This window comes from Macaca fascicularis, chromosome X, assembly GCF_037993035.2.
Source record: "Macaca fascicularis isolate 582-1 chromosome X, T2T-MFA8v1.1".
Taxonomy (NCBI): domain Eukaryota; kingdom Metazoa; phylum Chordata; class Mammalia; order Primates; family Cercopithecidae; genus Macaca; species Macaca fascicularis.
In genome coordinates this window covers 70,309,179-70,323,694 of record NC_088395.1, presented here as the reverse complement: position 1 = coordinate 70,323,694, position 14,516 = coordinate 70,309,179, and the positions used below count along the sequence as shown (strand labels likewise).

Here is a 14,516-nt window from a genome sequence, read left to right as displayed (position 1 = left end):
AAGTTCAGTTTATCCTTTTTTTACTTGTCTGGAAACCTCTCAAAGAAGGAAGCTAACTCATTATTTTTCTTTTGCCTGCATCCACAGCTCTGGGTGAACCAGGAGGATGAGGTGGAGGAGGGGCCCAGTGATGTGCAGAATGGACACCTGGACCCCAATTCAGACTGCCTCTGTCTGGGGCGGCCACTACAGAACCGGGACCAGATGCGGGCCAACGTCATCAATGAGATAATGAGCACTGAACGTCACTACATCAAGCACCTCAAGGATATTTGTGAGGTAACCATGGTGGTTCATGTGGAGGCACTTCATGAAGAACCAACAACCCTCCTGGGCCCCGCCTATGACAGTCCCAAAATGTTGGAAAGGGCACGTAGCCTCCCAGATTCTGTTCAGTGAGGTGAAACTGCTTCCTTAGCGTTTCTCAATCTCTGTTTTTCACATTTTCTCTCTAATATTAATTCATTTATATTCATTGTCTCTCTCCCTTTACCCTTTCTTTGTGTCTTCCTCCTTCTCTCCCCTGCGTCTCTACCTTTATCTTCTTGGTATCTGATCCAGTTACAGCCATCTCATGTAAGGGCTTAACCTCACTCATTAAAGGAAAATGCATCTCCCGCCAAGCCAGTGATTCACAGACTTTAACATGTACCAGAGTTTCTGGGGGAGCTTGTTAAGCAGCCCTCTCACTCTTGTCCCCCACATCATGAATTATCAGTCTCAGGTAAGGCATGAGCATGTTTAGGTTTAATGAGCATCCCTGGTGATGCTGATGCTGCTGGTCTTAACTGTCTCACCTGGAGAACACTGGTTGTGAGTTTAAGCAGAAAAGAGCCTGGAGACAGGAATCTACAGAAGATGAAGGCTGGATGGACAAACCTGGGCTCCTTCAGTATGTCACTTTTTTCCCCAGGAGCTGTCTCTCTACATTCCCTAACCGCATTCCTTCCATCTCTCTGTCCTAAATGAAGATGAGAGCCTTTACTCTCGTACTCTCTTAAGCTTAGTAGATGCAAATTGGCATTTTCAAAGGGCAGTTTACTGAACAGGAAGGGAAAACCAATGGGAAATGAAGGCAGCGTTTTAAAAGGATTAAACACACACACACACACACTCTCTCTTGTATCTTTTTTCTTGACTCAGGGAAAACTCTGCATTGAATCTTTTGGTCTCCTTCCTTCCAGAGGAGGGGTTAGGTTCTATTTTCTGTCCCCTAGCCTAGGGTCCACTGTGGAGTCAGTAGTACAGCTCCAACATTTTTCAAAGTTCTTATTTCTCTACATCTGTACTGCCCAATGGAACTTCCTGCAATGATGAAAATGTTCCACGTCTGCATTCTCCAATATAGTAGCTATGAGCCAACAATTTGTGGCTTTTGAAGAGTTAAAATGTGGCTGGTATGACTGAGAAATGGAATTTTAAATTGTATTTACATTTAATTAGCTTTAATTTAGGTAACCATGTGTCTGTAATGACAGCCACATTGGACAGTATAGCTCTGGAAGCACCAAGGCCAAGGATTTTGTACCTGAACTTTCTTTATCTCAACTCATTTTCTCACCCCTTTCAGGAAGATTAAAAGTTATCTTTTCCCACCGCCCCACTCCCTGCCCTGCCATGAGGCAGCAAGATAGAGTAGAAAGAACAAGAGGTCTGGGGACAGGAAATGCTGGTTTTTCACATTCTAACTTGGTCATTAATTAACCCTGTGGGCTTGAAGATAGCCCTTAACTCCTCTGACATTCAATTTTCTTATTTTTCCAATGGGCTTCATTATAACAATTTCTTACGTTTGTTGAGGAAATTAAGTAAATAGAATATTGCAATAACATATGTTGTATTTGGAAAAAGGTAATTTTCTTTTTTGCCCCCTTTTTAAATTTATTCACCCATCCATCCAGATGTCCTTCTTTCCTTCCTTCTCCCTTCACATCAATGGCTGGTGCTAAAAAAAATTCCCCCTTGGAATGTGCTACATGGCATTCAGCATCAAACCACTGACATTTCATTCATTCAGCAAACTTTTAGTGGAATTCTATTCTGTGCCAGGCCTGGACATAACTTCTTGTCTCAAAGTGTTATACTTTAGAGCAGCATCTGCATCACCTGGGAACTTGTTATAAATGCAAAATCTTTGGCTCCAACCCAGACTTACTGAATCAGAGTATGCATTTTAACAAAGTTACTATTTGATGTATAATACATATTAAAGTTTGAGGAGCATTGCTCCAAAATGATACCTATATTACAATGTCATAGTGTTTTTCATAAAATTAAGTACAGTCTATTCTTCACTTGGTAGCTGAGGGATGCTGTCAAGATCTAAGTCAGGTCATATCACTCCTCTGCTCAGAACCTTCCAGTGACTCACCATTTCTACCTGAGTAAAAGCCAAAGTTATTATTGTTTACAAGGGCCTGTGTGGTCAACCCATCCTTGCCTCTATGACTTTCACCTCCTGCTCCTTTATGCTATGCTTTCTTTACTACTACAGCTATACTGGCCTCTTGCTTTTCCTTCAGCATTACTAAAATGCTTCTCCCTTAGAGCCTTTGCACTGGTTTTTCCCTCTGCTTAAAGCATTTCCCTCCCCAGCCCACATTTACATGGCTCCCATCCTCAACTCCTTCAAGTCTTTGCTCAAATATCTTCTTGAGACTTCTGTAAGCATTCTATTTAAACCTGTAACCTTGCACTACCTCTGCCCCTTTCCTGCTTTATTTCTATCTGTTACATTTATCTGTCTGACATTATATATTTAACTTATATATTTTGTTTATTGTCTGTCTCCTCTACTGGAATGTACTTTCCATGAAAGGCAGGGGTTTTCATCTATTGATTTACTGATATATTCCCCCAGCACAGTGCCTGGTACATACTAGATGCTTGATAAATATTGCTTAAAGTCAAAATTAAATATAATTGCTCATATGTATGTACTGCTTTGATTGGCAAAGTACATTCACATCATATGTCATTTGATCTTCAAAGAGGACAAAAGTTGTTATTGTTATTCCTATTTTCTAGATCAATAGATTGAGTCTCTAAGAAGCAAATTTATTTTCCCAGAGCTCTTAGGTACTAGCCCAGTGGAAGTCCTTAGAAGGCTCTCCCAACTCCCACACATCTTGGCCTCCTCCTATGGGACACAGGCTCAGGACAGCAATGGAAGCTATTTGTCTTTCCAGAAAGTGGGGGGTGATATGATCCTGCTTTAAGGAGTTTTCCAATCCAGCCAACCCAATCAAACCTTTTGTTGACAATTTGTTGGTTCCTTTTTTTTCAACGATTATTGGTGCTGAAGTATTTAAATGGGAGCCATTTCTTTGTCTCACCCTATAATCACAGGCATCAAAAGGGAGGTGGAGAAAGCTGTGTCTAGCTGGATCAGAAGACAGTAGTTTAGCCCAGGATCGTGTAATCTTTAAACCAAAAGCTGTGAGGAGCGAATGATTTATCAGAAAGAATACCAGACTCAGAAATGGGAGTGCTGGGTTCGGGACCTACCTTGGTCACTAACTGACTGGGGAATCTCAGATGAGTCTTTTCCACCCTAGGCCTTGTCCTCCATCTCTAAATTGCATAGGTTGGAGGAGCTCTTTAGGTTCTGTCTGGCTCTTACTTTTTCTCTAGTTCTGTAAGATGTAGATATGCCCTCACTAGAGAAAAACTGTGATAGTGAGCCAGGCTACTTCTGCATTTTCTGCCTCTTTCTTCTTGGTACCCTTGGAAGCATGTCTTACTCAAGCACGAATGTGTTCATAAACCTCTCTTTCTGTAGGTTATGGGAGAGCTCTAAACACTTCCTACTCTTGTACTTGTTGAAGGGGAAAGGGGGAAAATTATATTCAATATAAAAAAAAGTCACACTATTTATTAGAGGACATTCTTTTTCCCTCCTGGGAGCAGAAAGTGCTTTACAAACATTTAAGTTACAATACCTTTATATTACAAATGAAGAAGTGGGAAATAAAGTGATTTTTAATTGAAGTCATTCAATGAGGTCAGTAAGAGACATAATCTTTTCAAATGAGTTCTCTGCAGATTACATTCTTCTTTCTAAACCCAGACAGTGGTATAAAATACCTTCAGTTTAGTTCTTGATCACCTTGACCAACAGTTGGTGATATTGCCTTTTGTAACCTTAGAACTCAAAGTACAATCAAGGAAACTGAGGCAAGAGTAAGCAGAGCTAAAGATGCTTTATAAAGCTGTCTTGTCTGTTTTCTCTTGAGGAAGATAATCTCAGCCATCTGATACCTATGAAATACATTCTGTCTTCAAATGCCTCCAGAGAAGCTGGCCTACCTTTCTTCACTCATCTGTATTAGTGATCATACCATTTCACTATCAAGAAATTCTTCTTTAGGCATGCTGTAGCTTCAAGTCATTTCCATTTGGTATCTTAAGCCTAGGGTTTTCAAATGTATTAGCCATTTGGGTTTTCCCTTCTGCAGATTGCCTATCTCAATACATCCCAATAGTCTTTACATCTTGGCACATAGAAAATGATAACACATGTATAAAATAGTAATATTTGTACAGCATGCTAGGATAAAAGTATGAGTCAGCTAGTCAGCCTAAAACACCAAGCCCAGGGAGGGGCTTCTGCCTGCCATAGGCCCTACCTGTCCATTCCATCTGGATATTCTTTGCCCTGTTCCTATTCTTTGCCCATTTTCATGGAGTTTCTTATGTTTTTTCTTGCTGATTTATAAGAGTTCCTTGTATATTCTAGATATGAACTCCTTGTCAGCTTTCCATGTTGCAAGTATCTTCTTCATTCTCTTGTTTTTTAATATCTTTTTTATTTCATTTGAAGAAAGGGTTTCCTATCTCAAAGAGGGGAAGAAGGAAATAAAAGAAAACCACCAATTTGAACATTCTGCTTCTAACTTACCTTTGATCATCACCAGTATGGGAAGAACTAATTAGCATTTAGTTGACAAATAACTGAGCAGCAACTATATGCCAGGTATTCTGTTAAACTTTGACGATATAGCTGTGAATAACAACTATTGTCATTGTCTCCTAATTTTCTTAAAAAAATCTTCAAGATGGTTGTCAGGTCTCCCATCAGGCCTCAGTTTCCAGGCAAAAAAAAGACATATGAAACTCCTAGACTGTCAGAACTGAAAGGATCCATGGAAATCTTTTTCGATGTCTTCATTTTAGAGACAGAGACACTGAGGTCTAAACTTTTTGTGAGGACCTTCCCTAAAGAATTTCCTAAACCCCAGGTGATCCGGGGGCTCATTGGTTCATCCTATTTCCTGGTAGTTTCTAGGATCTTTTCTGGAGATCTTGGGTATTGTTTATATCCCATATCAAGGCATTACTTCTAGATCAATGCACTAGGTCTCAACTCGTACATCAGCCCTGGTGAGTTTAAGAACAAAGTGAAATAGATGGGCAGCTTTCCTCGCTGTTACCATAACAATGCCAGGGCTAATTTATGCCAATTGTGACTGATTTGATAATACCCACATTTATCTTAGCTACTCTGTGGCCTGCCTGCCCACCCATGCCCACTTTACTCCTAGGAGACAGAGTTTAGGCTCTAGAAAACTGCCTCCCTTGAGCCATAGTACGCTGTTCCCTGTTACCATTCAGATGGGGTCAAAGGGTGTTCAAAGCATACCTGGCAGTAAGAGCCACAGACCCCTTTTGTTCCCCCTGCCCTGTGACAGGCCTTCAGTGGGCCCTGAGACTTATCTAGGATAAACAAATTTTATTTCTTCCATTATTCTTCATTATGTTGCTTTTCAGGCACCTCCCTACCCTGCTCACTCCCCTCTGGCTGTGTGCTATTTTCTTGGTGTTCCTCTGAAAAGAGGGTGGACTCAGAATTTAATTCTGCTCTCCTGCAGTGGTATGACTACCTTCCAATTACCTCTCTCATTTTTGGCTCGCAATATATTTCTTCTTTTTTCCAACTGAAAATGGTATTAGGCTTTTTGGCAATCACATTTCACTGCCAACTCATCTTAAACTTACATACCTTTAAAAATGAGTGAATGAGAAGAGACAAGTATTAATTGACCCCCTAAGTCTACCCTCTGTTCACCACTGATGTGGAAAATTTGATAGCCTTCAGGCCAGCCAGAAGAAGGGGATAAAAAAGGCAAGACTCCAGGGAGCTAATCATTTCTCCTGGCCTTTCTTTTTTCCAAAAGCTTGTGTGATATAGAGGTCGAGGGTGACATTTTGGGGTTATCCAGCTACTCCCATATTCTTATGTCTCATCGCTTATTTTTTGATAAGAGCAGTTTACATCTATTATTTGTAATCTTTAGCAAGTGAGTAATCTTAGACACTAGGGCTGCAGGAGATCTTAAGAAGACATTGGGTCTTCCCTCTTCTTTCCTTGATAATATTTCATTCCAGGCAACCTTCTTATAGCTGCATTTTCTTTTCTTTACACTCTCTGGCAAAGAGATCCCATTTTTGATCATGAAGACAATTAAAAAACAGCATTAGAGAAAGTTTAAAAATAGGAACAAAAATCAGCCAGAATCCATCAACTATAGCAGAATTATTTGCACTTTTGCATAATCTCTTCAAATCTGTCCATATGTATATATATTTACAGAGTTGTAATCACACTGATATACCATTTTATGTTCTACTTGTTAACATTGTGTCATAAACAATTTTCCATGTTTCTACATGGTCTTCCTAATTATCATTTTAACTGCTATGTAATATTTCATCAAGCTAAATGTACCAGAATATATTTATAGTCTATCATTGGCTTTAAAAATAAGAGTTGATAAAACATTCTAGGTTCCTACCATCCTGTGGACATTCTTCCTGATATATCCCCTACCATAACATACAAAATATAATAGAAAGAAAATTATTTCCTTGAGAGTGGCAATAAATAATATATTTAGGGACTTAGGAAGTTGGATTGAAATCTTCATTAATTCTCTTTTCCTAAGACCACTCTCTTATTTTTATTTCTGTTATATTTTATGCTGATGTTGACTTCTAGTATCCTTGTTGAATTTTGGCGATTTTATGGTGTTTTGTTTTTCGCCTGAGACTTTTCAAATAGGAGCAGCGGATAGAAATATTAAATATTTTCTGAACTGGCTTCTCAGGAGATAAATGAGCTATCTAGGCTGGCCTCTTCTGTCTCCCATTGTGGTCACTCATCAGTACCTATTACTTACCTAGAAGTAATATATTGAATGTGCCACTGTTACTGTTTTCCCCCAGCTGTGCTCCTCGGCCTGCCTTAGGGGAAAAAAGTGGGAGAAGGGGTAAGGAAGCCTCCACTCCCATTTAATGTTGAGATGATATGCTCACTGCTCTCCCTGTTCCATTGTAGCTAAGAAATGTCCAGAGATGCTGGGTGAAAGAGACAGATAGACAGGCACACAGGCTCAGACCAACTCAGACATACTAGGCTCTGGTAATTACATATTAGGCAGGGAAGGGCCTACAGGGGTTTATTGCCATTCCTTCTGGTAGTCAATGTAAAGCTTTCTAGGGAGGCAGAATTTGGGGAGCAACCTCTGTAAAGGTAGTGGAGCCAAAAGGGTGTTCTGGGAATTTTCTTCCTAATCAAAAATTGCATATGAAAGAATGCAGGAAATTTTCAACTTGTCAGTCAATGAGGGTACAAATCATTAGTTAAACAGATGTCAACATAGGCATAGACTATTAATTTGCCTACTGTTTAAAGACACTTACTAATTAATGGCTAAATTGGAGACTGAGAACAGATATGGGAAGTGAGGTTTGTTGTAGGGGTCAGTAAAAGGCATTGAAGCCAGGGATGAGGATCTTCCTGGAGTGTGCCCAGATTACCTCATTGGTAGCTGTGTTAAGGGAGACAAAGTGAGGATAGGGACAGGGCTATATGTGGTAAATCAGTCCCTGTAAAACTCTTCCTTGGAGTCTCAACCCTTAAGAAAGGTATTAAGATAATTTCACTTAGCTGTTTGATGAAAGCAAATGACCATAATTTATCCTCACCAAGAACATTTTTATGTGCTACTGATTTCTAATGAGGGCAGTAACTATCAAGTGAAAACCCATAATAGTAGGTTCCAAATGGAAGATGCAATTTAGATCAGGGCTGTTTTTGTCCTGACTTACATTATGCCCTGAGTCTTTATGTTACCCCAATGCTTTCTTACTAGACCAAGAATCTCTTTCATCCTTTTTTTCTCTTTCATCAGTGGTTATCTTTATTAATGTGTTTTATGTGTTTAGGACATATGTGTTAGGACACATTAATGTGTTTAGGACACATTTATTTACAAATGTGTCCTAAACACCTGCTGTGTTAGAAACACCATGTCCAGGCACGCATAGGCTTGTTGGCTGAGCTCATCTAAATGATCACTCCTGGCCAGCTACCTTAGATAGTTGAGACATTTGCTTTGAGAAATGGTTTGGCAGATATTTGCATGATGTGAATAGTATGAATGCATTTTCTTAAAGTATGTGAAGACATGAATGTCTAAGAAAAGATCGTATGTGTACTTCGATGTACACAACAGGGAAAGTCTAAAATGGTAAACAACTATTATTCCTGGTTATTTCCTGACATTAAAGTTCATAAGGGAATTTTTTCTTTTTAAAGAAATGGTTTTGTCTTGTCAATTTATGTTCTCTTATGGGAAGTTTTCCTATTCTGGCCTCTGTTCCCAAATTTTTGTCAATGTTATTAAGACCTTTGGGTTGGTCTTATAAGGAATAGAACTTTAGAGATGTGAATGGATCCAGCTAAACCAGTAGCTAATAAGACCTGTGAAAATGTGGTCAGCCAGCTTCTTGGAAAGGGATATTTGACTTTTGGGGTCTTCTTCATAGAGAATGAAGGGAAAAGCCCTGTACTTTGGAGTCTTTGCACTCTTAAGACCTTTGCTGGCAATCCAGCTTTCCTAATTACTCACTGGGGGAGTGACTTCCTTCTGTAAACCTCAGTTTCCTCATATGAAAAATGAAAATAATTATTCCATGCCTACTTCTTGGGACCAAAATGAGGCTCTTAAGTGCTTAGGAAGTGTAAAGCCTTCTGTAAGTCAGGGACTTCCTCAACCTAGGGTTTTTCTGTGTCTGCAGGGCTATCTGAAGCAGTGCCGGAAGAGAAGGGACATGTTCAGTGACGAGCAACTGAAGGTAATCTTTGGGAACATTGAAGATATCTACAGATTTCAGATGGGCTTTGTGAGAGACCTGGAGAAACAGTATAACAATGATGACCCCCACCTCAGCGAGATAGGACCCTGCTTCCTAGAGCACGTAAGTATCTTATCTATTTGGGGAGGGTTTTGAGAGGTGTTAGGAAACAATGGAAGGAGCGTTTGAACTGTCTGGTTCTGTTCAGCTGCTTTGTCCCTGCAGTGGGGAATGGGTTCCTCTCGGGCCCTTATTTTGACCCCTGGTCTCCAGCCAGGAAACAAGGACTTAGAAAAGTGCTGTGATTTGCCCTATAAATGTTAAGCATGTGTATGACCTGCTGGTTCCATTCCCGAATGTATATTCCAGAGAAACTCTCACAGAAGTCCACAAGGGAGCACATACAAGGCTGTTGTTGATTGCGTGGCAGTGTCGTATGTGGTGGAGTACCATTAGAAGCAACCTAGGATTCTCCTTCTTTACCATTCCCCTCCCCTCTCCCTTTCCTTCTCGGCAGTTACCAGTAGAATTTTTCTTCATCTTCCCTTTTCTGTTTCTGTTAAGTTTCCGTGAGACTCAGTATTTTTTGAGGAACTCAAAATATTCACAGTGTGTTATCTCTTTTAATGTATTATTTTTCCTTTTAAAGAATTAATTGTTTACCCTTTTATTAGTTCTAGAGTTTCATTTTTATCAGCTTTACTTAGATATAATTTACATACAATAAGATTCATTCATTTTAAGTGATTTTAAGTGTATACTTTAAGGAGTTTTAACAAATGTATATAGTTGTATAACCACCATAATAATCAAAATATAGGACATTTCTATAACTCCATAAAGTCCTCTTATCTTGACATTGCAAACAATCTGTGCCCCTACTCCTGGCTACTGGAAAATATTGATCTCCTTTTTATCTGAAATTTTGCTTTTTCTAGAATGTCATATATGTGAAATCATACAGTATATAATCTTTTGTGTTTAGCTTCTTTCATTTAACATAATGCCTTTGATATCCATCCATGTTGTTGCATATATCATTAGTTTATCCTTTTTTATTGCTTAGTAGCACTCCATTGCAAGGATACACCACCTATTCACCAATTAATGGATATCTGGGTTGTTTCCAGTTTTGAACTCTAATGCATAAAACTGCTATGAACATTCTAGGTACAATAGTTTTTTGAGAATATATGTTTTCGTTTTTCTTGGATAAGGGCTTCCAGGGTTAGGGTTGCTAGGTGGCATGGTAGATTTTTTAACTTATTAGATAATGCCAAACTATTTTCCAAAGTCTCTATACCATTTTTCATTTTCACTACTAATACATAATACATAAGAGTTCTAGTTACTCCACATGGTCAACACTTGATATTATCAGTTTTTTTTTTTTTTTTTTTTTTTTTTGGAGACAGAGTCTCGCTTTGTTACCCAGGCACCCAGGCTGGAGTGCGGTGGTGCAATCTTGGCTTGTGGCAACTTCTGCCTCCCAGGTTCAAGCAATTCTCCTGCCTCACTGTCCCAAGTAGCTGGGATTACAGGCATGTGCCGTTATACCCAGCTAATTTTTGTCTTTTTAGTGGAGACGGGGTGTCACCATGTTGGCCAGGCTGGTCTCAAATTCCTTACCTCGAGTGATCTTCCTGCCTTGGCCTCCCAAAATGCTGACTGTGATTATAAGCATGAGCCATCGTGCCCAGCCAGTCACTAATTTTTTTTTTTTTTTTTTTTAGCCATTCTAACATGTAGGTGTGTAGTGGTATCTCATTGTAATTTTAATTTGCATTTCCAATGGATAGTGATGTTGAGCATTTTTTTCATGTGTTTATTTGCCATCTGTATAAAAACTGGTGAAGTGTCTGTTCATGTATTTTTCCCATTTTAAGTGTATTGTTTGTTTTCTTATTGTTTTGAGAGTTCTTTTTTCTTAAAAATTAATACATAATACTTTCACATATTTATGGGGTACATGTAGTGTTTTTTTTTTTTTTTTTTTTTTTTTTTTTTTTTTTTTTTGAGATGGAGTCTCACTCTGTGACCCAGGCTGGAGTGCAGTGGCGCTATCTTGGCTCACTGCAACTTCCACCTCCCGGGTTCCAGCAATTCTCCTGCCTCAGCTTCCCAAGTAGCTGGGATTATAGGCGTGTGCCACCATGCCGGCTAATTTTTGCATTTTTTTTTAGTAGAGATGGGGTTTCACCATGTTAGCTAGGCTGGTCTTAAACTCCTGACCTCGTGATCCGTCCGCCTTGGCCTCCCAAAGTGCTGGGACTACATGTGGCATTTTGATACATAAATACAATGTATAATGATTATATCGGGGTAATTGGGATAGCCAGCATCTCAAACATTTAACATTTATTTGTGTTGGGAACATTCCAAATCTTCTAGCTATTTTGAAACACGCAATTAATTATTGTTAACTATAATTGTTTTTATAATTATAACTATTTTGAAATATATAACTAATTATTGTTAACTGCTCTGATATCAACCACTAGAACTTATTTCTTCTATATAACTATAGTTTTATACCCATTAACCAACCTCTCTTCATCTTTCTCTCCCCACAACCTTCCTAACTTCTGGTAACTACTACTATACTCTCCACCTCCATGATATCAACTTTTATAGCCCCTACTTACATATGAGTGAAAACATGATATTTGTCTTTCTGTGCCTTGCTTATTTCGATTGACATAATGTCTTCCAGTTCCATCCATGTTGCTGCATATGACAGGATTTTCTTTTTATAGCTCAATGATATTCCATTGTGTATGTATAGCACATGTTCTTTATCCATTGATCCGTCAGTGGGCATTTAGGTTGATTCCATAACTTGGCTATTTTGAATAGTGCTGTGATAAACAAGGGAGTGCAAATATCTGTTCTGACATATTGATTTTTCTTCTTTTGGATATATATATTATATACCCAGCAGTGGGATTGCTGGATCATATGGTACTTCTATGTTTAGTTTTCCATACCGTTTTCCATAATGGCCGTCTAATTTACATTCTGATCAGCAGTGTATGAGAGTTCTCTGTTCTGTGCATCCTCTTCAGCATTTGTTATTTTTTGTCTTTTTGATAATAACCATTCTAACTGAGGCGAGATAATATGTCCTTGTGATTTTGATTTGCATTTCTCTGATGATTAATGATGTTGGGCATTTTTCATATACCTATTGGCCATTTGTATGTCTTCTTTTAAGAAATGTCTGTTCAGAGCATTTACCCACTTTGAAATCAGATTATTTGTGTTTTTTTTGCTATTGAGTTGTTTGAGTCACTTATATATTTTGGTTGTTAATGTTTTGTCAGAGGGATAGTTTGCAGATATTTTCTCTCATTCTGTATGTTGTTGCTTCACTCTGTTGATTGTTTCCTTTGCTGTGCAGAAGCTTTTAGCTTGATATAATCCCATTTGGCTATTTCTGCTTTTGTTATCTGTGCTTTAGAGGTATTACTCAGTAGAGTCTTTGTGCATATCAATGACCTGAGGCATTTTTCCAATGTTTTATTCTAGTAGTTTTATAGTTTCAAGTCTTAACGTTTAAGTCATTCATCCATTTTGATTTTATTTTTTCATATGGTGAGAGATAGGGGTCTAGTTTTATTCTTTTGCATATGGACATCCAATCTGTCCAAGACCATAAATCGAAGAGGCTGTCCTTTCTCCAATATGTGTTCTTGGTGTCTTTATTGAAAATGAATTGGCTGTAAATGCATGGGTATATTTTGGGATGCTGTATTCTGTTCATTTGGTCTATGTGTCTGTTTTTATTTCAGTACCATGCTTTTTTGGTTACTATAACTTTATAGTATATTTTGAAGTTAGGTAGTGTGATGCCTCCAGCTTTGTTGTTTTTGCTCAGGATTGCTTTGGTTATTCTGGGTCTTTGTGGGTCCATATGAACCTTAGGATTTTTTTTTCCCATTTCTGTGGTGAACGTCATTGGTATTTTGATAGAGATTGGATAGAGATTGCATTTAATCTGTAGATTGCTTTCAGTAGTATATTTTAACAATATTAATTCAATAATATTAATTTAATATTAATTAATTACATTTAATCTATAGATTGCTTTAGGCAGTACATTTTAACAATATTAATTCTTCCCATCCATCAATATGGGATATCTTTCCCTTTTTGTGTGTAGTTATCAATTTTTTTCAGCACTGCTTTTTAGTTTTTATTCTAGAGATCTTTCACTTCTGTGGTTAAATTTATTCCTATTTTTTGTAGCTATTTTAAATGGGATTGCTTTTTTGGTTTCTTTTTCAGATTGTTAATTATTGGCAAACAGAAATGCACCTGCTTTTTGTATGTTGATTTTGTATCCTGCAACTTTACTGAACTTGTTGATCATTTCCAGCATTTCGTGTGTGTATGTAGTCTTTAGGTTTTTCTAAATATAAGATTATATTATCTGCTAACAAGGATAATTTGATTTCTTCCTTTTCAATATGGATACCCTTTATTTCATTCTCTTGCCTGAATTGCTTTGGCTAGGACATGAAGTACTATGCTGAACATAAGTGGTAAAAGTGGGCATTCTTGTCTTGGTCTAGATCTTGGGGAAAAGGCTTTTGATTTTTTTCCTGTTCAGTGTGATGACAGCTTTAGGTTTGTGATATATGGCTTTTATTATTTTGATGCATGTTCCTTCTGTAGCCAGTTTGTTGTCTTTTTATCATGGAGGGATCTTGAATTTTATGAAATGCTTTTTCAGCATCTGTTGAAGTGATCATATGGGTTTTGTCCTTGATTCTGTTACTGTAATGTATCACATTTATTTATTTGCATATGTTGAACCAAACGTTTGTCCCTGGGATGTGACCCTCTTGATCACTGTGAGTGATCTTTTTAATGTGTTGTTTAATTCAGTTTGCTAGTATTTTGTTGAGAATTTTTGCATCTGTGTTTGCCAGCACTATTGGCCTGTAGTTTTCTTTTATTGATGTGTTTTTGTCTGGTTTGGGTACCAGGGTAATGCTGGCCTCATAGAATGAGTTTGAAGTATTCCTCCTCTTCACTTTTTTGAAATAATTTGCATAGAATTGGTATTAGTTCTTTTTTAAACGTTTGGTGGAATTCAGCAGTGAAACCATAAGGTCCTTGGCTTTTCTTTGATGAGACACTTTTTATTACTGTTTTGATATTGTTACTTGTTATTGGTTTGTTCTGATTTTCTATTTATTCATGGTTCAACCTAGGTACATCATATGTATCCAGGAATTTATCCATTTCTTCTAGGTTTTCCAATTTGTTTGCCTGTAGTTGTTCATATTCTCTGTAATGATCCTTTGTATTTTTGTGGTATCAGTTATATTCTCCCTTTTCCCCTCTAATTTGATTTATTTGGGTATTCTTTT

General features: G+C 37.9%; 2 protein-coding genes across 38 annotated transcripts in view; both read left to right on the top strand.

Annotated features, from left to right (window-relative positions):
* Positions 1–14,516, top strand: part of ARHGEF9 (Cdc42 guanine nucleotide exchange factor 9) — a 179,393-nt gene that overhangs the window by 105,466 nt on the left and 59,411 nt on the right. For all 36 annotated transcript variants that reach the window (XM_074028836.1, XM_074028845.1, XM_045383994.2 and 33 more), the window contains 2 exons: positions 88–279; positions 9,082–9,261. In XM_074028836.1, the coding sequence (XP_073884937.1) occupies positions 88–279; positions 9,082–9,261 (372 nt within the window). The remainder of the gene's footprint in view (positions 1–87; positions 280–9,081; positions 9,262–14,516) is intronic.
* LOC135969178 (uncharacterized) overlaps positions 1–14,516 on the top strand; it is a 122,362-nt gene that overhangs the window by 48,435 nt on the left and 59,411 nt on the right. For both annotated transcript variants that reach the window (XM_074028850.1, XM_074028851.1), the window contains 2 exons: positions 88–279; positions 9,082–9,261. The gene's annotated coding sequence lies outside the window, so the exon portion shown is untranslated. The remainder of the gene's footprint in view (positions 1–87; positions 280–9,081; positions 9,262–14,516) is intronic.